This window comes from Diabrotica undecimpunctata, chromosome 3 (genome assembly GCF_040954645.1).
Source record: "Diabrotica undecimpunctata isolate CICGRU chromosome 3, icDiaUnde3, whole genome shotgun sequence".
NCBI classification, from domain to species: Eukaryota; Metazoa; Arthropoda; class Insecta; order Coleoptera; family Chrysomelidae; genus Diabrotica; species Diabrotica undecimpunctata.
Genome location: NC_092805.1, coordinates 133907971 through 133921600, shown reverse-complemented (window position 1 = coordinate 133921600; position 13630 = coordinate 133907971). Strand labels below are relative to the sequence as shown.

Here is a 13630-nt window from a genome sequence, read left to right as displayed (position 1 = left end):
CATATGTAAGATAATGAGTAAGAGAGACAGAAGATATATTTTCTCTCTCGAATATAAAAATGTTCCTTTTGTATATATAATTTAATATTATATATATTATATAAAGATATATACATATAATATTATACATATAATAAAATATTTATTAATATTATTATTTATGTAATATGTTTTGTATTATTTATTAAATGTTCATAATTATATTAGTCTTTTGCATTTCAAAATAATAATCTCAATAAATCACTGTATGATCCAGAACTGTCAATTTTGAAATACATTTGTGTCATGTCCTCGGTAGTATAGTAGTCAGTATCCCCGCCTGTCACACGGGAGACCGGGGTTCGATTCCCAGTCGGGGAGGACTTTTTTATTAATATTATCACATTATTGTCATTTTTAAATACTTATGGATATTGCATTTTAATTTGTATTGTATTATTATATTAATAACAAAATAAACAATGAATTTTACTGCAGAGTATGTGTAAAAAAATTTTTGCATTCAACTCCTTTCATACATAAATGAAAATAAAAATATACATTTTCATCAAAATATTGATTCAATCTTTCAGTGTTAGTAAGTTGTTATTAATTCTGTTTCTCTTTCTGCTATGTCTTACCTATAAAATTACATATGTAATGATAGTGCAGATTGACTCCCAAATAAATTTGTAACGGCTAATGCGTGTATAGAAGTGTAACTTCCACCGGCAGTCCCACTGGACTGCCACACCCGTTTTTTTTGCAATTAAAATATTAAATAATTTTTAATCCTTTTACACCTGTTTCTGAGACGCCGATGGCCGTATTTGCAAATAATATATACACGGGTGGACGTGTTTACCATTAGGAAATTTCATTGGAATCTACCGACTATCTCAAAACACGGAAGGTCCGACTTATTAAAGACGCCGAGTTGGTTAATCTTCGGTTAATTCTTACCGGTTTCTGTTTAATAAATTTGATAAACATCGTCGAAAGCACTTTATAGTATTTTTCTGAGAGAACGTAATTCAGAAAGTTTTATTTTCCTCACGTTCCAAATTACTAGTACCGTAATTACCTCGAACCTTCCGATGTTCGTTAGAACCTTACCTTCCTAGAAATACATACAGGCTGGCCTGTCAAGTGGGGGTTATCGTACCTTTCTTTTTGGGAAGCTTGGTAAATTGGGAGAGAAAGAAAATCACTTCTGGCAGGGCGATCTTTGAGTAAAGACGCTTGCCTATATTACCGTCTCTGTGATTTTTTTCTTTAAGTGTGTATACACTTAAATGTTTGAGTTTCTTAATCTAATACCATATTAGATTAAAGATTGGTATAAACTACCTTTAATTTAATTAAATTCAGTGTTTAATACAAGTAAAGTATTATAATAGCTTCAGTGAAGTAGTGCAGCAGCCATCAAGATTTATCGTAAGTTATCATAATCATATTATCTTCAACTATCTGGGCGAATCTCCGTCGACTATTTCTTCTCCTGTAGTTAAGGTTAACTACTGAGTTAGCATTCAATCAAGGAACATTTAATATTTTCATACGAACTTTCACATAATACATGCGGCACAAAACAGAGAAACTTATCGTTTGATGGTCGCCAACCTTCGGTAGAAGACGGCACATAAAGAAGAAGATACGAACTTTCAATCAGCTATTAAGTACTTCTAAATTACGAACATTTAATTCTCAGTTAATCATTAAATAACAGTGCGAGACAGATAATATGCGGGTTGGTTTAATTTTTATAATACAGAATTCTTGAAACCTTTTTGTATTCTTTAGAATTTAAATTTAATCATTTTATTATTTGCTATAATTGTTATACATTTTTAACCCGTTATCTCGAGATTTCTTTAATCAACTTTAGTTGAATATTTTTAAATACTTTCAGGCTCTCTTCACTGATAATTTAAACTGCATGATTTTATTATATATTGTATTTGTAAAGGTATTTCCTAATTATAATACTGTTTATTGTTATATGTATACTACCATTTAATAATTGATGGTGCATTTTTTTTAAATGTGTGTACATTCAGCTGCCTGTATCATAGTGGTGTTGAATATATTGTTTTGTTTTATCAATGAATTTTATTTCTGGACTCCTAATAAGTTTCCTGATATAACAATACCTCTGAATGTTTGTTTATTATATTAAATAATTATTATACCTTCGACCAGAAGAAAGATCAGGCTCATTAAGTTTCATAGGTAAGTAAATAAAACAAAAAATAAATTTATTATTTGTTTATATAGTGTGTTGACCAAATTTATTTAATAATTAACTGTTGATATCTTTCCTTGGATTTGGTCTCAGAACCTAAATATCTTTCCTTATCTCTTTTTTTTTTCTAAGGTTTCTTAATTTTCTCCTTGAACCCAAAAAATTAAGTGGCGCCCTTTTTCTATCTTATCTTTGGTAATTTTACCCATCTATCTTTTTGTTTATTTCTATATCTTTTCTAATATCTTATCCTGTTCTACCTTTACTAATTTCGTTCGTTAGACCCATTCCCGGTTCCAAAAGCTAGTTTCGAACCCACGACTCGCTCTCCACCAACCTTCTGGCTGCCGTCCGCAGTGTCTCCATTGGTGACCTTTCTAGCACCATCCAAAAAAGGTTTCCGAGGTTACAGCTGATCTGATTGTCAACCAATCTTTCACAATATCGAACCCTAAGTATTGCAGGTAAATCCTCCGTTCAATTGTTTTGTTGTTAATGTTATTCGCAGTGTGGATAATACGGCTATTGATGCCAGCTTTGTCAAGCATTCTAAAAAATACAACAAATGTCCATCTTCGACATGTTCTGGTAGTGAAAGATAAACTGCATAGCTCAGCCACCTTGTCCACACCGGACTTGGTTTGCACAACACTGATAAGCTGCACGCTGTCCTAAATAATAAATTTCGCAACAAGGCGAGTCTACTTTATCAGATGTAAGCGGCAAAAATGACAATTGAGAAGTAAATTTGTGTGCTAATAAATAAATAAATAAATAGCCGTTTACTATCCAGTGTTTACGAACTACAAAAGTCTGCCCTGATAATAAATACTATTGAATTTGGATTATAGGAAGCTCTATAAATAAAAAATAAAACTTAAACAAAATACATTGATACATTTATTCATATATTTATTTTTTTTTACAAATAGTGTGGTCCTTTTTCTACTATCACAGTTTAAAAAATCATCAATTTAAAAATAGTTGGGTTGGGAAATAGTCTAAAACGATCTAATTGTGACAGCAGTTTATGCACTATATATATTTCTATTTGTTGTATATTCTGCTTTCCGTTTTAGGCTATTTCCGAAAAAATGTCCACAATAAAAAATTTATCTCGCAATTCCTTTATATTCTTTTTTTTTTCTTCTTTAATTACTGTATTCATTATATTCACTCATACCTCGTGTGTGTTTCAAAACGAACGGTACAATATTCGTAAAATCTATGTCAATATTTTTCAAAAAAAATTAAAAAACAAATTTCAATTCAATAAAAATTTATCTAGTTAATTGATATTTGCAAATGAAAAAAAAATTTTTGATTGAAAATCACGATTCAGTTTAATATGGAAATCTTCATAGTTCCTATAGTCCGTCTCACCTTGACTTTTCAGTACACGGAATATAGGGCAATGCAATCCTTATGTGAGTTTTTAGCGCAGCGATGCCAATTTTATCCAAAAGAATTTGTAATCGAACATTAGATAGGTTAAATTAAAACCAATTTAGAAAGGCAATCAACAATAATTATAGAATTGATATGCGTAATAACTAATGTAATCAAATAAACTTTTTCCATACAACTATGTATTATAATATTTGAATATAAATTTAAATTTATATTTAACTGAAATTTTATTAAAGAAATAACTGACATTTCCAACCCGAAATTTGCTCTCATCAAATTTTTTTTTTGATTCCCGTTAAAATTAATCTTCTTTAATTCATTGAGCCACTTAAATTGTTGAAATTTATATCCAATATTACGGTACGATACCAAAACCACGAATGTGGAAAATTGGCAATTTTTGTCAGGTAAACTCGATAGGGAGATTCCTTACTTTGGCGTCGATAACTTCCAAGGCTAATAAGAATAGAATAAAAACTGAACTATATAGTTGAAATATATTATAATAATTATACGAGTACCTAGACTTATTTATTACGATTTACAATTTTTATGTTCTTAAATATATTATCATATAAATGTATACATAATTATTTTCATTCATGCAATTACCTTTCGAAAAGAATGTGTTTTTGAACCTCTGGCAGCGACAAAATGTAAAATTCCATAAAACTCTTGATTCAATATTAAAGCTATTTATATTTAGTGTACTAAAAATACGCACATTTTCTTCAAACTATTTTCTAGTGAAATTTGGCATCGTTGTGACCATAAGAGCCTGTACTGCAAAGTCAAGGTGAGACAAACTACATATGCTTTGATTTATATGACACAATCAATATGGTCTCTATCAATGTTTTCACTGAATTCGCCTTCCAGTTACAATGTTTCAGGTCCTAACAAAACATTCTTGATGCGACTCTTGCCAGTATGAGATTTTGAGAAAATGAGAAGTGATTACTTTTTAATGAGTTTTTTATTTTCCCCCTCAATGTGCTACGTGCACCTACGTTGCTCCTCGGTTCAAGGCGGATTTTGAAAGTAATTAAAACTTATTGTGAAGAAAGCCTTGAAGCTCATACTGTGAGTAAAACTCTTAAATATATACTTTTGCTTTGTTCTTATTATATACATATTCTTAACGCCTGCTTCTTCTTCGATATTAATTTTACAACTTACGAATTTGCCTCGCTCTGCTAATATTTCTTTTGCACTTCGGTGATTTCTCGCGTGGTATTTCTACTTGTTTTCTCCCCCTCTAAGATTCTATTAACAGGATTATTCCATTCATGTTTTTGTTTTGTTTCCTACTCATTTACATCTCCGACATTTAACGCCCACATATTTGCACTTTTACAATCCAAAAATTAAGCAAATTAAAAAGTTTGTTATACAATCTAAAGACTGGTTAATTTTATTTGTTTTAATTGGAATAAGCAGTACGTACCATAATTAAACATATTTCACGGAAAGAATCGTTTTCTAAAATAGTCTTTATTCAAAGAACTCATACTTATCTGAAGACTTTTTTAAATTGATACATATTACTACTGAAAGTAATCGATAAATCAAAAAAAAATATCGTACCATTCAGTATGAAACACCGTTACTATAATACCAGAACTTACGAACGAAAATTAACATAGAAAACATTGTTTTAACATTTTTTGGCAAACATTTACAGTATGGTACAACAGTATATACATTATATACACATTTTTTAGGTTATCGGGCTACATTTGATTTGGATATATACACTAAGAAAAAACTTACATATTCACAAATAAAATTAAAAATTATAATTTATCAACAAATTCATTTTTTATGAGATAGATTACTTCAACAACAAAAAAACGTAATGTACATAATACATACAAATATTCCGGTGTTTATTAATCCATATCTGTCGAAAGAAAAACGATCAAAAGTGGTCAGTGTGTTAAAATACTATTTGTAGTTATCAATGAGATCATCAAAAATCACTTTACTATGTATAAAAAGAGATATATTCAAATATATGTGAAATACGGATAGTGATAAAGTAAAAAAATTTAAATTCAGATAAGCAAATAAAATCATAGTAGAAACAACGAATAAATAAAGGAACCAAAAAATTTAACGATGAAGAACGAATTGTCACTTTTTTAGAAAAAGAAAACACTACATCTGTTTGGACACAGTGGAGAATGGATAAAAATTAATAATAGTATGAGAGGTCATTAAAAATAAAAATAAATACAACACTAGACATATTGGGGCTGTGAAATAAAATAAAGAGACAAATATCCAAAACGACAATTAAAAAAATAAAACTACAAAATAGAATAAAAAAAAACTGTTGAAATAAAAATAACGAGCCTAGATGATCTACAAACAGCTTACATATATGCCAGTATCTTGGTAAATAACTTACAAAGTTCGATAAAGAAAACGAAACGAATGGAATAAGCAAATATAGCAAAAATATGGGTATATTCCAGATATAGAATGGAATTTTATAGGATAAGAAATAATTCTTGACACAATGAAAGAAGGATTTCACGTTCAACTGAAAAAACAAACGAGAGGCCTCACCAACATTTAAATATCACAACGTGGTAATTTCTACTGACAACATTTGAATGTTCCTCTCACGGCACATAATTAAACTAGCTTAATTCTTTTTTCTCAGTGTACTGCATCATCACCATCGGTATTTTTACGTTTACATGCAATGAAAGGTACACACAAAGGATAACCGTAGAATTCGTGAAAATCGCCGATAATGAATATTTTTCTGCCAAGGGTTACATTTAAGTGAAAAAATCTAGAAAATTCTAACAACAAATAGATCTTTACAGGGAAAGAATACTAAACAACGAGAAAATTTAAGAGATTTCTCAGTCGATTTTGAATAGCATCACATAGCAGTTGAAATCTTTCTCAACAGAACATTATGCAACTATATAACAAAGGCTATTTTCAGTTTTTTTATGTTGTATTTTTGTATTTTTCAAAAATCAATTTTAGAACTCCTAGGGAGGTTATATTTGGTGAGGTTTTCAGCATAGACATACAAATAGACTAAGCGTTGCAATACAGACCCATTCCCCCAGTGCGACAAAGAAAACTAACGCAAATCAGTCCCTGCATCTCTTTCTTATGAGCGGTTTTTATTGCCCACGTTACCTTCCCAGTCCAAACACAAATGAAGGGAAGGTCACGTGGTCGTTAGACCCGGCCCAGTAGACAGAGATACAGGGACTGTTTTGCGTCAGTTTTTTCTGTCGAACTGGGGGAACGGGGCTGTATTGCAGCACTCAGTATATTTGTATTATATGTCTATATAATTTTCAGTTAATGAAAACTAACATCTATTTGCTGTAATGACTTTATGTAGATACGTTATTGTACTTTCGGTGGTCAAATTGTTAAATCTGTGTAATTCCTCGAAATTGGGCTGCCTAAATTGTCAACAAAACTTTTTGACATATTCGTATTGCGAAATATTGTTAAGGTTAAGTGATTGAAAATAATTAACTACTTAAAAACATATCTCTTTTAGCTGTATCTCTTAGAGTTTCGATTGTAGCAAAATTAATGCAGCGAATCATATTAAGTTTGAAATGCTCGTCATATGTGTGCTATACCCTATAGCTTCAAGGTACGACTAAGAAAAGTGTGAAAAATATCTCGAACGTATTTCTGACTCCAGACGATTTGCCGAACGGAGTCATCGCTGCGCAATCTTCAGTTTACTTTTATAAAAAATATAAAAAGCAGCCAGTGTTTTATAGTTGCTGTTCTATAAAGCAAAAAATTTGTATTATTTCCCCAAGTTACTTCAGTTATGTTACTAACACTGTAGACAGATACTTCCTACTCTGAGTCTACATCAGAATCAACTGCACATCTTAATTAAAAATCTCTACTAATAAAGGTAACACATTTCATCAAACGTTTGAGAGACAATTTTAAACAAACGCATACATAATATCCTTTTTGGATATGAGAAATTTTAATACATGTAAGTATCAGGGAGGAGTGTTTGTTACATTATTATTTATAGTATGAGTACTATCAGAATATTATTTGGTGTCTTTTTTTTAAGTTACTCATTGCTATATTTTTTTGAATGCATTTCTTGATTCTCAAATTATAAATCGTAAATAGTTTTATAGAAATGATATATGTCTGATGAGAGTTGGCGAACATAACTTAGTAGACAAATCAGGGAAACATCTTAAATTATACGATCCAGTTCAGATTTTAAGTTTAAAGTATATAGGCATGTATACAGTCACGTTTCCAGGTACTTATGTTCCAAATTACCTAAGTCTGGCGGGTTTCAAAGAACCTAGGAACGTTGTAGATTCTTAGGTACTTTGAAATTCAAAAGTAATCTATGTTGAATTTCAAAAAAATGATCTTTGCCTTTATTCATATATGCTTCCCTAATTACATTTCTCCATAAGTCTGTATCTTGGGTCATATCAATATTAATCCTCTTAACGGACGTGTCCTGTTTAATCGCCTCCCCGGAGGTCTACTTTGGCCTTCCTCTCCTGCTCCTCCAAGGAACCAGTAGATCTGCAATTCTTCGTATTGGATGATTAACGTCTCAGGTGATATTTCGGTTTCTTCACGTATCTGTCTATCAATTATTCTCTCCCATATTTTCATGGTGTGACTAAGTAGTTATATGGCTCAATAGTTTATACATTGTTGTATTTCCCCCTGGTTTTGTAAACAGATACTAATATACTGCTTCTCCATTCGTCTGGCATTTGTCCTACTTCCATAATTGTATTAAATATACCTGTTTGAAACTAAACATTTTTCCTACTGTTTTTGTCTTGAATGGGCATTTTTTTCATCTTTTAACATCCACCTCTTGATTTCTTGTGGTTCTCTCCGATATTTTGGTTTAGTTTCACTTTTACTTCGATGTTCAGCAAAATCAACTTATGTTGTTGGTTTACATCTGACTATTCAGTCCTTACAATCAAGTATATCTTATTTTCTTGTCTTCAAATACTCTATTGGGAGTGAATAGTTGGGTTTCTCTTTTGAAAGAATGTGTTAACAATTACCATATCTAATACTGTCGCTTATTCAAGGCAGAACAACTTATTGAACCGGAAAAAAAAGCACACAGTCTTGGTTTTGGCACTCGCTCACCTTCAGGGACTAACTCTATGGGAATTTTATGACCATTTCAAGTCTTTGGTTAACAGAAATACATGTGTGGAAGACCTTAAAGCAGATATATGAAACATAGGCATGGAAATATCTAAAAGAACTTATAATGAAAAGAGTAACAATTGATTTCAGTGATGAAAAATAATTTCTAAATGGGTTTAAAGGACATCTAGTCATCAGACACAAAAGAATTTATAGAATGTCTATTTTCTTCTGAGTTTTCTTGTATTCTGCAAATATTGTAATTCGTGTAGTATTTACGAATCATAATTTTCAGTTTCAGTACTAAAAATGAAAATATACATCAATCGTAACTTAAAAAAGAATAGGATACAGTTACTTATGCAGTTCTTTAAGGAATAGTTTGCAACCATCTGCCTATTATTAAAGTAGAAGGTGTTCTTTTTATCTGCTCGCTAGTCAGAAGTTCCTTAAATATGAACTAAATAATATACTATAATAATTAATCTATAGGCTAGTAATTAAGTCAATACAGTAGAAATGTTTTACTGGAGAGTTTTATCTTCAAGAAAGTAGATACCAGCGAAGAATTTGTCTATCAACGGCAAATAAATTCCCCCTTCTAATCGGTACTTTAGTGCAACCAAGCGTATTGGATCATATGAGATGAATACAAAAATATTTTGTAATTAACTAAGCAATCTATACTTTCACACATCAGGTATAATGGCTGATAACTTATCCGGACGGTTTTGATCATCTCGAATGGGTGCCGACCTACTGCTTAAATATATCTATAATGTCCACAATATTTACCCTATTTCCGAGAAAACTTCATAAAACACCGATAGAAAACTTGGCAGATACTTACTATGAGAAACTATATCAATAAAGCGTCCCGATAGTGTCTTGAAAATATCGTACTATAACGAACTGTCATGATAGTGACATAGAAATAATTAGTCTGATAAAAATAAGTTCGGCGACAAGAAGTGAGGAACTAAATTCACTGTTCTTGGACTAAATATGACAATTATGAAAAAATATGAATTATTGTCTGGAAAAATGCATACTCTCACAGAATCTGATATTTATATTGCTGGAACATCTAAAGTAATGAAGAGTTTTTAATTTTTTTTTATAAATTGAGGAAAGAACCTTTTGTTAATTTAATTCAAAAGTATTTTGAGCAGATAAAATGAATCATTCGGCAATTTACAATCTATAAGCGTATTATGTTAAATGGTTTGGTCTTGAATTTAATCCATCTTACAGCTCATTTGTTCACACTACAAAATAATAATTACGGAAACATTTCAATGGCTAATAATAAGACACTGAATATTATTGCTATGAAACGAATGCAAAATATTCCTTAAAGTTGTCCTAACTCTACGGCATTGCGTTGAATGATCGCATTACAAGACTGAATGATCATTCAAAACACGCTGTGTTATTGGAATGACCTTTGTGAAATTAAAAACATTCTTATTGTACAATCTAATAACGAGTGCACGAATTTCTTATTTGTACTGATCTGATGGACCAATCAGAAGAACATTTCAAAAAATTTCGCACGCATTTTCTAAGACGATCTCCAGTTTTATTCTAGAAGGCATATATAAATGGTACAGTCCTAAGACTTATTGAATTGAACAAAAATAAACAACATTCTTGTATATGTTGAGACAATTATTACACAAATATTAGAATAATGTAAATGACATAAACCAAAACTTTACTGAGCCGCCAAAAATTATAATAAAGCTAAATTAAAAATTGAAACAGAAAGGTTATCATTGTTTTCCACTGTGTTTTTTGCCTTTCGTTCAATTCTTACGAGCGTCCAATTCGGCAAAACTGTACAATTTATAAAAATACTCATTTAAGAACAGAGCTATAGATCGATTTATATTCCACCTATCAATCTAGGCTAGATTTCAGAGGCAATTTGAAGTGCAGGTAAACAGGTAAAGTAATTATTACACTTGTCCACAACGGAAATAGTTGTAAAAAGTGAATAATCAAGTTATCTTAATTTTTTATACTAAGATATATCTTTGATAGATCTGATAAAAGATAGTGCTCTCAGAGGTTGTTGAATATGTGATATTAATATTTAAGACGGCGCTTACAAATACATATTGACGACATAAAGATAATAATAATAATTCTATTACTTCCGGTCTTCAGCACCTTGAAATCAGTTTAGAAAGATAAATGTAAAGAAGACTCATGTAATAGAAGAAATATGAATACGATTAACAAAAAATCGGAAAATGGATGGCATAAGTACGAAGTAATGTAACAGCTAATTCAGGATACAGACATGCTTCTGGTGGTGTTAAGTTCTTCTGATGGTGTTGGTAATGTTTTACCTTTTTTTATTCGGACGCCGTTTGTTATTATAATTAGTTTAAACTAGAAATTTTTGATGGATGGTGGACCTTATGGTCTACAAGGAAGGCAATGGTCCTGTGCACAGCTTTTTTAGATTTTAGACGTTTTATTCCTACTGAAACATTTGCATATTTTCAACAATACTTGGTTTCACTTGGGATCGAACACAAATCTCTTAAGTAGTAGCCAAAAATCCCACTATTTCGAGCTACCAGATCATTGCCGTAATTGAAAACTAGAAAAAACTAATAGTATACCGAAAACAAATCATTTGAGAGTCGTCTTAAAATTTTACAAATGATTATGTATATATACATGCATTTTTCGGCGTTAAACCTATCTATTTCCTGCTTTAAATCTGAGACAAACAACACTTTTACCAGATCTTCACCATAATTTCTCAATAAAGATGTATTAAATTTAAAAAGACCCGTTTCCATAACAATTCGGAAACTATGAGAATTGTGACTAGCCTGTTTGCAACCGTCTAACAACGTCTTTTTGCAACCGTTTAAAATACATTTAAGCCCTCCATAATTTTTCGAAATTTTTTCATCTATGGCCAAGCGAAGCAACCTGATGATAAGCGTAATATTTTGCAGTTTTTTTTCTTTTAAAAATATCTTTTTTACAATTCCTTAAGTGGTGGTCGTAGTTGGGTACTGGAACATGGTGCCACACGCCAGCCCTGCAGATCTCACTGTTGGTCGAGGAGGCAGCTGAGGAGTCACTTGGCCAGAATTTACCTCCACGGTATATCTGGGAGAAATACTGGGTGGTTGGGCTGCTGGTGGTAAACTGTAACAATAAAAAGTTAGCAAATCGATACCTATAACTTTTATTGGCTATACAATTAGCTCAGAAGGAAGTTAACAATCTGTGCAATGTGGAAAGTCGGTTAAAAATTTAAAGAACTCTTAGTACGACGAATATTATGATATCTAAAAACAATCTTAATTAGAGAAAACGGTGCAATAAAAACTTCATCGCTTGGACGAATCGCTATCACGAATGTATAAGAATATAAACACAAATTATCTATATAACCTAATATGTAGTTTATTTTTTTTTTCTATTATTTTTTTTTGCTTTAGGATTAGCTCCTGCAGCCAGAAACGAAGTATTAAGTCTAGTTTTTTTAATTTTTAATGTAAGGTTATCTCAATGGCCAGATCGGCAATAGCCAAACTCACAAAAATTTGGAAGAACACTGACATCACAAAAAACACAAAATTACGCTTGTTCGAGCATTGATATTTCCTATCGCCACCTATGCTTCAAAAACTTGGACAATAAAAAAAGCCGATTCAAAGCGTATAATGGCATTTGAAATGTGGGTCTACCGTAGAATCAAAGAATATAGACGCATATAGAAGGATCTTTCACTGTTATTTTTTAGCGTCAGCAAATGTTGATCATACGTTATAAAAAAGAAGCAAAGGTGGATCTTAGATTTTAGTTCCTTATTAGTACCACTAGTGAGCGGTCATGTCAGCGCTATTATTGCTTCTAAAATATGAAAGAGTGGGGCAACAAATGCAACTTTAGATATTTTTATATGTAGATGCCGCGTGGTCGTAGAATAGCAGTAAATTTTTGCATTTTATAAATTTTTTTAAAGAAAATAATATTATTTTAACTTTTAATAAATGAATCTTTTTAGAGATTTTTAGAGACTTTTAGAGATTATGATTCAAATTTTTAGTTGAAATATGTACAAATCTACTCTCTTCAACACTCTTCTTATAAACTATAAATAAAGTTAATTAAAAGTCAATCACCGGGAGAGACAACTGAAAAAATTGTACGGTGTTTCAATCAAAAAACAATTCCTGATCTTGTTAGTACGCTAGAATTGCTTTTTAGCACATACACCAAAGAATTATTTTTTACAATTTGAAAATTCGGAATTGTGAAGTATAATTTCGGATTTTTTAATTAAAAAATAAATCAGTAAGTCTCAAATAACGCCTCACTAGGGCTCAACAAAGGAAGATAAGAAAAAGGGAAAAATGGCTGCTTGGACATAGACCATAGCAAATCCTAAGAAATCCAAATCAGCAACACCCGACGATAAAAAGAGACTTCGGGAGAATACCATCACTCCCCTCGTAACAAAGTTGCTAAGAAACCAAAGTGTTACTAAGAAACGAGCAGACTAGGTCATAAAGCACCCTGACAAACGTATTCAGAATGGCGGTAGCACACAGACACCATCCTGATACTCAACTAGATCGGGCTCAAGCAAATTTGATCATTAACAAACTGGAGCAAGCACTTGATGAAACTCATATCTGAGGTCAAAATGAACTTCTGCAGTTCCATAAAACATCATTTAGGGACCCTGTGGGTGAACTGTGTTAACGAGTATAAAGAGGCAAAATCAAGACTTTACCATAGAAGACTGGTTGTGATCTCTGTTCCATAGACTGAACGACAGTAAAGAGGAAGGAG

At 31.3% G+C, this 13630-nt stretch overlaps 1 protein-coding gene across 1 annotated transcript in view; it reads right to left on the bottom strand.

The window, feature by feature from the left end:
• Positions 1–3116: 3116 nt before the first annotated feature.
• Positions 3117–13630, bottom strand: part of Sos (Son of sevenless guanine nucleotide exchange factor) — a 74862-nt gene continuing 64348 nt past the window's right edge. The window contains exon 20 of the mRNA XM_072526955.1: positions 3117–11974. Coding sequence (XP_072383056.1) covers positions 11815–11974 — 160 coding nt within the window. The 3' untranslated portion in view covers positions 3117–11814. The remainder of the gene's footprint in view (positions 11975–13630) is intronic.